At 38.1% G+C, this 10,778-nt stretch overlaps 1 protein-coding gene across 1 annotated transcript; it reads left to right on the forward strand.

Moving 5' to 3' along the window:
* Positions 1–82: 82 nt before the first annotated feature.
* On the forward strand, positions 83–8,112 carry LOC140165833 (small ribosomal subunit protein eS21-like). The gene is made up of 6 exons (XM_072189155.1): positions 83–191; positions 300–363; positions 3,341–3,404; positions 5,115–5,186; positions 7,069–7,124; positions 7,896–8,112. Exons 2-6 carry the CDS (start codon positions 314–316, stop codon positions 7,903–7,905), a joined length of 252 nt encoding a protein of 83 aa, XP_072045256.1. The 5' UTR covers positions 83–191; positions 300–313; the 3' UTR covers positions 7,906–8,112.
* The last annotated feature ends 2,666 nt before the right edge of the window (positions 8,113–10,778 follow it).

Below are 10,778 nucleotides of genomic sequence, written 5' to 3' on the forward strand. Positions count from 1 at the left end.
AACCATAAAATATCAGAAAATACTCTAATCCTTTAGTGTTTAAAATCAACATCATCACTTTATGTTGACTGTAAAATAATCTTATAATTTTAGATATTTTACACTAGTTTATGCAAAATGTCTATCTAGTAACACCCTATTCCGCAATTCGTCCTTTCTTGCATGTGGCTTTACTGTAGTGCGACCCATTGGTAAGATGTGCTACAAAATTACACATTTTCTTCCTTAATTCCACAATCGATCGTATCTTAAACTAGACTTTATTGATCACTGAAATATGCTTTCTGTTTAATTTGCAGAAATAATCGCCAAAATGCAGAACGAAACCGGCGAATACGTAGATTTGTACACTCCGAGGAAGTGGTGAGTTCATCATTTTCATGAGTTTTTGATCATTAAACATAAACATGCAAAGGCGATAGACCACCACCACCCGAGCTATAATAACTTATATTAGGTTAAAATTACGAATTATCAAATTAAGCTTTCGCATCAAGGTTAAATATGTTCTTAACTATACAAACATACCTTTGATTTCGTCAAACAAGCTTTATTTTGTTCCAAAATCCATGTTTTTATTGCAATTTTTGACGTGTACAAGAGCTGAATGCAAAACCGGTGTCGGCGGTGATCATGTGATGCAAGCTCAAAGCTTTCGCTTAGCACGACACAAGCGCTTGGTGTATGCTCGTATTGACGGTGATTTACGCTCGCGTATCAAGCATTTTCAAGCGCGTTTGACAGTATTTTACTGCATGACACAAAAATTTTTGAATTTATTCAAGATCTGGCGAATTTCTCGAAAAATGCGATGTATTTTTCTTTCAAAATTCCGTCATTTGACATTTCACAAATTTTGCCACTTTCCACTCATCTGAACATCTTTTTATGTGATGGAAGTAATGCTGATTTTATGAAGGTATGTTTCTTGCTTTTCCGATAATTTTAAATTGTTTTTGAGACAAAATTTTTCAATTGTTTTCACATTTCGCGTTTTCACTTGTTTTCAAAAATTGTTTTGACCTCATGACCTTGTTAATTACCCCATAATTTCCCTCATTTATCGAAGCCCTGTCCTCTTTCCAATACATTAACCAAAGTGTTTGGCAACTGTTTAACTTTGATGCAAAAGTAAACCTTGTCCTTGCTTGAACTAAGTTGATGCAAAAGTAATAATTTAGTCCTGAGATGCAAGGGTGCCGGGTGCTCAAAAGGAAAAGATTTCCAATGCCATGCCCATGTCAAAGATCTTTTCAGCAGTTTATCAGAAATTTGTTCAGGAAGATGCCACATGCTGTTCAAACGAATGCCAAAAAATATAATGTTCTCTGTGATATATTGCCAAAATGCAGAACGAAGCCAGCGAATTGTTCCAAGTTATCGCCCTGGAGTGAAAGATTACCTTTGGAGTGAATGACCCAAGTCATCAAAATTTCTCTTTACTTATTGTTTGGAGTTTGTTTGATATCATCAACAATAATGTCCTACAAATGATGTGAAGAAAATCTAACACTATCATTCAGTCCAAAACATTTTAAAAATGGAAAATTCTGGACTATTCCATTGACACCCCATGTCTAGTTATCAGTGTTCGATTTACCACCTGCATACCTGCACCAGTGCATGTAACATTCCCTCTGTGCATGCAGCTTTTCACTACCTGCCTGCACGCGTGCATGTACGATTTTAGCGCTAGCGATATGACAAGGCAATATACAAAAGTAAACAAGCAGTCAGTCCGATTTGGAAAAACCCAATCTATTTTTAGCGCAATATCCTGACTTCATTAGAAGGGCTGGCGCAAATCGCGCAATTGACAATTCCCGATACCCTATCATGTGAGAACTGTCACTTTTTTTCATTGACTTCCCTAGTCTCCTAAACAGCCAGTTTGCGTCGGTCTGATACTTGTCGATCCTAACGAACATTCAAGATAGCCACATACAGTCTGGTCCGAGACTATGAGGGCTAGCGTAATGTGACGTCATCCACCAATTCCCGATACCCTCACACATGTAGAAGCTGTCATTTTCATTTCATTGAAAAAAAAGAACCGAATTTAAACTGTGGGAAATATTTGTTTACGTCACGGAAAATAATCATAATAATGTCCAGCAAAAAGGAAATAGCTCAAAAACACTTGCATCATTCTGGAAATCGTACCCCTTGTCGGTGACTAGTTCTAGAACAGATGAAGCCACGCATCCTATGTTTTGGCTAAGAAATCGGAGAGTGATCGGCATAAAAATGACAATGACAGTGGAGCCGGAATATTATTACAAGCAACTGACAATGATCGTGATTCAATGTGATTTTATGTTTGCTTTAATTTTGGTGCATGCACACTTTTTGCTGTGCATGTAGAAATTTTGGGCTACATGCACCAGTGCAGGTAGGAAAAAATTTGTAAATCGGACACTGCTAGTTATGTATATATTATAGGGGCAAATTGGCTGGGAATCCAGTTACTACACTGGAATTTCAGTGACTCAAGACAAGTGGTACTTTATGATAAGAAAAGAGGTACCGCTAGAATGTACCTCATTTCTTAACATATAATGAACCACTTGTCCTGAATGAATCACTGAAATTTCAGTGAAGTAATTGGATTCCTTGCCCCTATAATATACATAACTTTTGTTACCAGTGTGTAGTTATTTTTTGAGAAAAATGCAAAATCAGTCACAACATTTATCAGGGGTGGGTAGTAGTAGTACCACCTTAAATATAGTTAAATTTTGTTGCTATCGGGACTTGTGTTCAGGCATGTTGAAGATTGAAATTTTAGGCCTCAAGTATGTGGGTGTATGGTAGGCCTGGCATTTTGGGTAATTTTGTACCCGGTACCCACCCGCATTTTTCGGGCGGGTAACGGATACCAAATGCAAAAAATAAAAATACTTTGTATTCAGGTCATACTCTATTAATGATTTCAAAATGCATTCAAATTCAATGCATTTTGAAATCATTAATAGACTATGACATGAATACAAATTATCAATTTTCATATTAAAAATACAAAACATCTTGAAATTTATTTATTTATTTTTTTTTTTTTTTAGGTCAACCATGAATGATCCTAGCATTTAGGTCTAGGTCCAGGGACACTACAAAACCGAAAAAATAAAAACTTAAAAATAAAAAATAAAAAAATAATTTTTATTTTTTATTTTTTTTTAATTCGGTACCGGGAGGGTATTTCCTACCGGGTAATGTAATCTCGGCGGGTACCCGTTTACCCGACCGAAAATGCCAGCCTTAGTGTATGGCAAATTAGCCAGCGAGAATTGAAATACACTTCGGCATTTAATTTGTCTATTGTTCTTTATTTTCTTTCTAGTTCTGCCTCAAACCAAATCATCAATGCCAAGGACCATGGCTCCATCCAAATCAACGTAGGAGAGGTAAATTATTCGTTTGTTTTTAAAACTCATGTGAAAATTGCTCTTCATGTCTAATTTGTGACCATCATAGAACATGCCCTTAACGCACATATGTGACCGTCCACTGCGAATGAGCCGTAAATTCCTCTCCCGGTCAATTTTGTTTTATTTCGTGTTTAAAAATAAACATCATAAACTTAAAAATGGTATGGTTTGTTAAACTTTGCTCCTTCAACAAAATTATAGCTTTTACGTTTTTACATACGTCTCTTTTCCACATTGCTGGCAATATATATCAAACAGTCATAATTGGCGGTCATTTCAAATCATCCCCAAGTCAACGCGGTTTAAGAAAGTTCTCTCATTGTTAATTGTTGGTTATGCATACCTGTACAAAATACAATGCCTGGTAACCCACCACTTGAACAGGATTTAGCCAAAGCAAACAAAGACCAGAGCTATTAAAAGTTCTATAGCCGGCCATCTAAGGTAGAAGCTTATTATCCACTTCAACAATAGGATTATTGATTAGTTTTTGACTATCAAAATAAGACGGAAGTCGGGCCAGCAAGTTATCGATGAATCGACCTTCGTATACATTTTACACCGTAACACAGAATACAATTTAGGGAATTTACGGCTCGTTTGTGCTGCCGGGTCACATATGCAGGGGTGTGATTTTCCGGATATCCGGATTTTGGGATTAAAAAAATTCGGATTTTCAAAAAAAAAAAAAAAAAAAAAAATTTTTAATTTTTTTTTAAATTTTTTTTGTCGCTTTTGGAGTGGCCCTGGACCAAGAGCTAAATGCTTAACAGAGATGTCACATTTCGAATTTTCAGTTTCAGATATGAGAAAATCTCCAATTTTAAAATGAAAATTCCTTAGAACCCTGACTGGATGATTTATAGACACACTGTACTGTGCAAAATGGTGATGCAATTTCTCATGTGTATGTGAATGATATGATAATGGAAGTATGTATTCACAGATAATAAATGTTTTCTCATTTTGCATTTTACCCCATGAAATTGCATCTCCAGTCGTGCTCAAGTGTGTAAAACCCCTCTGGCTTTGGGGGCTTCGCCCCCTCAACCCCCACCCGGGCGTTGCCCCGGGACCCCACCAGGGGCCCTTAAGCAGGCCCCTGGACCCCCGGCCGCAACAGGCGAGAGCTCCGCTCGCTTCGCTCGCTCCGCTTCGCAATTTCATTGCCTTGGGTTTTTTTTCAAAAAGCACCAATCACACCCCTGCATATGTCATGGCTTACACAGCAATGCAGTCTACTCTGTAATGTTATCCAGGAGCGCAGTTGGTTAATTCTGCAAAAGGTTCCAGCTACGCCATACGCATACATGTTGATGTTGCAGCATGTGTAATTGTGTACAGAGTGTTCCCAGATGGACATAAATTAGTTGATAGACCTGTACAGTTTGTCCACTCTGAAGTACAAAAGTACCGACGCGGACGCACACAATGTGACGACTTTGAAGGCACACATACTTGCAGCAGAGACGCAGCACTACGTGCTGTATACACGCGCATTGTCACTTTGTACAAACTGTGGACAAACTGTAAGCTGTTGAATGCATTAATAAACAAAGTGAACTTTATCAATTGCCAAGCTGAAGGAATGGCAATTATGTAAGAAAGGAAACATTGTGAGACAGAAACTTTCTCTTTGCACTGGCAGGCATCTTCATACACATGTTCTTGCTGGTTTTATTTCAGGTGGACCCTACCACTGGACTCTATGTTGGCAGCTACAAAACATATGCCATCTGTGGTCAGCTCAGGAGATTGGTAGGTGTCAATAATGTAGTGGAACCTTATTTACAATTAAATTTTTATTTCTTCTGTGGTAGAGGTACGCACTGGTGATCGGCAATTGCGTAGAAGTGGCGAGGTCTCCTCCCTTTCTCTGGCGTCGACGAGGGTCATAATTTTGGCGAGAATCCATGAATCGATTCTCCCAAAGATTCTCAGAACAGATTTGCGTGAATCAAAGTTGATTCTCGCAAACTTTTGTAGTTTACACAGAATTTGATTTGCAAGAATCAAATGATTCCCGCAAATTTAATCTGCAAGAATCAAGAATGATTCTCGCTCTGTGAAACAAAATTCTGACCCTGCGACGACCAATGGGTAAACCGTCCTGTTGTCAAGACTGTTGATCAGCCAGTCAGCATGATTGTTTATCGTCTATGTGTTTAAGCATGTGTACACACAGCTCTGACCACGGAAGAAATAAAAAATTTACTTTAATAAAACAAAGTTGTCAGTACCTCGGGATTTTATTTTGCGATATTAGGGAATTTGTGTTACAAATAGGGTTCTCATTCAATACAATGTTGAGCCAGTTGAGGAAGAATTTGTGCTCATAAGAAGAATACCAATTAACCCCCTGTAGAAGATATGGCCAATTCAAAGGCTTCCCTTTAGATTTAGGTGCATGTGATTATTCCTTTCAACGTTTATTAGACTGAAAGATTTTATTCTGACAGGCATTTATCCGAAATTGGTATAAAGAAGCCACCCTTTGGAGCAAAACACACACTTCAACTGCACAGTGCCAGAAGTGGGTAACTGCAACAGAGCTGCCAACTCTCCCTCTTTTCGCAGGAGACTCCCTACTTTTAAACCTTCAGAACCCTTAATTTTTGGTCATCTCCCTGAAAAGGAAATGGTTTCATCCATTAAGATGTACACATTTTGACAAATCTCCCTTTTTTCAAGATTCAAATGTTGGCAACTCTGCTGCAATGGCTGCCTTCAGAGCCTTGTGAACATTTGGCAGTTTGCACCAGTATATTGTACTCATCTACACATGGCAGCTATTGCACTTACCCAATTCTGGCACTGAGTGGTCAACGTGTGCAAGTCATTTTCGGAGCAATGAATCTTCAGAATAATAAGCTTTCTGAGTACAAACCTGTTGGAGAAATTACAGATCCTATCAAAGACCCTTAGGAATAAAGTAATTTCAGAGTAAAAAACCCTTCGAAGCAAAAACCATTCGGAACAAAAACGCTTCATAATATAAAAGTTGAATCGAAGCGATTGCTACCCATCAAGTTTTCATTGATAATGGATGAGTCTGACACATTTTATTTATTTATTTTATTTTATTTATTTGGCTTCATACACTAGTTACAATATCAAATAACAAAATTAGATAAAAGATGGATAAATATATTGCACAAAGTAAAAGTATAAAAGACATATATATATACATGTGAATAAAACGCACCACGGATCCAGCACATGTAGGAGAGATACCAGTGTAGAGGATTGGGATGAACAGGTGCATATCACCTCTAAGACCATCCCACCTTAAGATCAAAAATTTAATTAAGACACCCTACAAATAGCACAGCTGCATACGGAAACCCACGTACAAATGTCAGCCGGCCGAAAATTTAAAAGTATTCAACATAAGATCCAAATAATTTACCATCAAAAGTCAAACTATACATTTTGGACATTTCAAAAAGTACCCAATGTTGCATAATTTGGAAGAGGCAGACTTTTTCAATAAACATCAAAACTGATGGGTACCAATCATTTTGATACAGCCTGTAGACCTGCAATTTACCCCCTCGCCCACCTGAGTTACTTTGCTGTTGGGTAGATGAAATTTCAATCTGATTGACTGATTCTGTAATAATTTTTCTTTTCATGACAGGGTGAATCTGATGACAGTATATGCAGACTCTCAAAACAAGATGGAATTCTTGCAAAGTAAGTCTAACTTCTCGCTTAATTATTAATACTGGAAACAATTTAAACAGACCATTTACAGGCATGAGAATTTCATGTTTAAACCTGAATTCAGGTTGTTGTTTTTTTTGTGAAAATTTCCGCACTTTCATTTAATTTCAGCTTGTTTTTGGCCTTTTTAGACTCTTTCACACTGCAGGTTTTGTTTTTTCAAACATTTAGGTTTTTTTTCATGGATGATCATTCTCATGCTTGCATTTTGGTATTGTACAATGCTACTGTAAAGGGGATATTTTTGAGAGCAGTTATTTTCGTGATGTAGAGTAAGAAACATTTTCACGAATGTTATTTCCGCGATTGCCAAGTCCTGCCCTATACTTGTAATACATTGTTGCATATATTCACAAGGTGTTATTTTCACGGTTGGAGCTCCAATCGTGAAATTGGCGAAAATTAAACCTCCCACAAAAAAGGAGTCTTGGGTATGGAACAGCTAATTAATCTTCTATTTAGGCAATTAAAATAAAAACATTCATGTATCAACATCTCCAACTTAATGATGGACTGGGATATTACGGTTACTCCTTCATGTAATTAATACACGAAATTAGGGTTAGGATTAATTTACACGAAATAATTACATGAAGGATCGACCAATATTTTGACAGAAATGGATTTTAAGAAGTTTTATTCTTCCGTGATGGGGTGCCATAAATGTTGTTTGTCTCAGTTGTATTGCAGTTTTAAGGAGAACATTAACAGTTTTTGCTATTCTTTTATTTCTTTGTGCAGGAATTTCTGAGCCAAGTCTCATGCGTCTATTTTAACAAATGGGGACTGCCCAAGTGAGAGATGGAGCCATTCAACATCAGCTATGGATTTGTTATCAAAAACCAGCATTGAACATTACAAGCATGTTGTGTTATAGAATAACATGTTATAATTTGCACATCAGAGCATTAGTATGTTGAAATGTGAATAAAAGCCATTTCCTTGGGCACGTCTCAAATATTTGTGTGGAATGTATTCTTATTCTTTGAGTCTCATATTATGTGAAGTGATCAAGCAAACTGTGGTGGATTGAGGTGAAATCAAATTGCATATCGTCGTTGGGCAGGACAAAAATAGTGTTTTTGTGGTCCCTGAATATGTTAACAAAACTGCCAACCAGTTACATAGGGGTTTGCTTTAAACATGTTCAGGGGCCAATGACACAGGAGGTTTTTCCTGCCCAACGACGATATAAGGTATTTCGCTAATCGGCAAAATGTCAACTTCGCACAAAGCTTGCTGGGATACAAAAGGGATCAAGCATAGACTAATAAATAAACATGTGCACCAACTGGTGAAATCCAAAATCTACCGGTATTTGTTTGTCAGTGCTAAATCCCATTTGTATCCCAGCAGTTGACAAATGTGATCTGCCACAACAAAATGAGTATGAAGTCGCAATCAAGTCATCCAGGCTGACTGAGTTGATGGCTTTGTTTGCCGCACACTTGTTCAAGCTAGAAATATGTCTGTATGTCCTTTGTGAATGGGGGCACAATGGGCCATTCAGAGACCACCAACACAGTAGCCAGGGCATTTCAAAACTTGCAACTTCATGCTCATTTTGTGGTGGCAGGTCACATATGCCCATAAGCTATATCCGTAGTAATGCCCTGCGAGGCAAGATTTTTTCCACCCTGATCCTGGCATTCCCCGAATAATGCCAACCCAAACAAACCCGTCTGAATTGGACAGACTAATTTTTTTTTGCACACTGGACCGATCAATGTTAAATGAAAACTAAGAATGACCTACATGTATGCAATCAGGCTTGTGGTCTTTGGTATTTCTGAATTTCAGGTTGCCCCCACAGAGCATTAACTACAGATGCTTCACCAGCATATAGGGCCAATAGTTCCATGAAGTGAGACCGATGAAACTGCTCTGCCCAGAATTGCCCACTGCATCAATTCTCATTGCACTCAAGTGCAGGGACTTTGCCCGTTGCTGCGCTATCTGTTAGTACCTCGAATCTACGGGCTGTTCCAAAGAATTGTACCCGTGATTTCTGATGTATATCGAAATGTCTGTATCAAAATGCTCACTGAATTAATTATTTATTTGAAAAACAAAACAAAAAACAAGGATACCCATGATAAGAGAAGTGTTTAATCACAGCAGATGAAGTATAGATTTCATGGTATAAAAACTTTGGTTCAAGAGAGCTAAGGGATGGGTACATTAAAACTTTGTCTCTAATAAGGCACAGGCATTCAAATATTAAGAAATTGCCATGCAATTTTTCTCAGATCTGTCTTGGCACCTCCCCATTTTCAATGTACCAGTCAGTGGCGTAGCCAGCACTTTTTCAGGGGGGGACCAAGACAAATTTTAAGGGGGGCACCTTTTGGCGACAAAATCGGATAATGCTACAAATGCGTGCGTAAGCGCTCGAAAAATTTTGAAGCTAAACTGGTGAAATATGGTACAGAAAGGGAATAAATTTGCGCGAAGCACGCAAAAAGTGGCACTTTTTGGGTTAAAATGGCAAAATATGTCAATTTGGTCAGAAACACAAAAAAGTCTTAAAATGTCGGGGTGGCCACCATCCCACAGGGCACAGTGTCATCGTCCCGATATCTCCATGGTAGAAATCGCCATGGTAGGTTGAATCCACAGCCACGAAAGGTCATTTTATTCCGACGTTATGAGACGCATATAATTAGCCAAGTGACCTGACTAAGGCTACTGACAATAGCCGGGGTAATTGATTTCTCGCTGTGTGAGTAAGCTTGTATACGACATTGCGGTCAATGGTCATACATACTGCCTCCACTCTGAGACGAATATACCTATGCGAGCTGTAGTCCATACAGGACCAACGCAATATAAAATTAGCGATTTTGGTCAGATTTTGAGTTCAAGACTCACGGCCGTTTCTCAAAGCGCAAACTAGCGACTATCATAACTGTTCAACACGTATTTTCAAGTGTATGAGACCAGATCTGGTTTCTTCAGGCGAAATCATTTACGGAGATATTCATCATTTTCTAACCCGGTATCCGAAGATTTTCGTCTGATATCAAAATCGTGCATAGCAATTCACGTGTATCGATCCCGTGTATTCATTTTAGTGTCTCTGCTGCACCAAATAATTATTAGCCAGGCGATGTCGGTGTGCAGGGGGGCAAGACTTTTCACGGGGGGCCTTGGCTATGCCACTGGTACCAGTACAACTTGATTGTGATTCGATCAAACGTCTGAATAAATTTACCATCCCTTCACCCTCTTTACTTTAATAGGATTATGATGAGTTTGAGCGTAAATGCATGGAAATTCCATTTCATAACCGCCCTTAGAAATTATTTATGGGCTCAAAATACAGCAATTGAATTTCTGATCAACATTACCTACTTTTAATACTTCTGATCAACACACAATCAAGTATTCCATTGCAATTGTTGATACAATGGTGTCAAACCCCCTCTGTCATTACTCTGTGTAATTTCTATGTAATACTGCCCTCTATAGTTGATGAAATCACCTCAAGCAGAGGATACTTCCAGCCTGGACTTGTTGCATTTTGAAAACAAGCAATTTCAAATTTCATCCCAGATTTTTTTTTAGTATTTTGCGGCATATTTTTACCCTGCCTTTAATCAGAGCTAATCGGATACAATTCAA

Source organism: Amphiura filiformis, chromosome 12, assembly GCF_039555335.1.
Source record: "Amphiura filiformis chromosome 12, Afil_fr2py, whole genome shotgun sequence".
NCBI lineage: Eukaryota > Metazoa > Echinodermata > Ophiuroidea > Amphilepidida > Amphiuridae > Amphiura > Amphiura filiformis.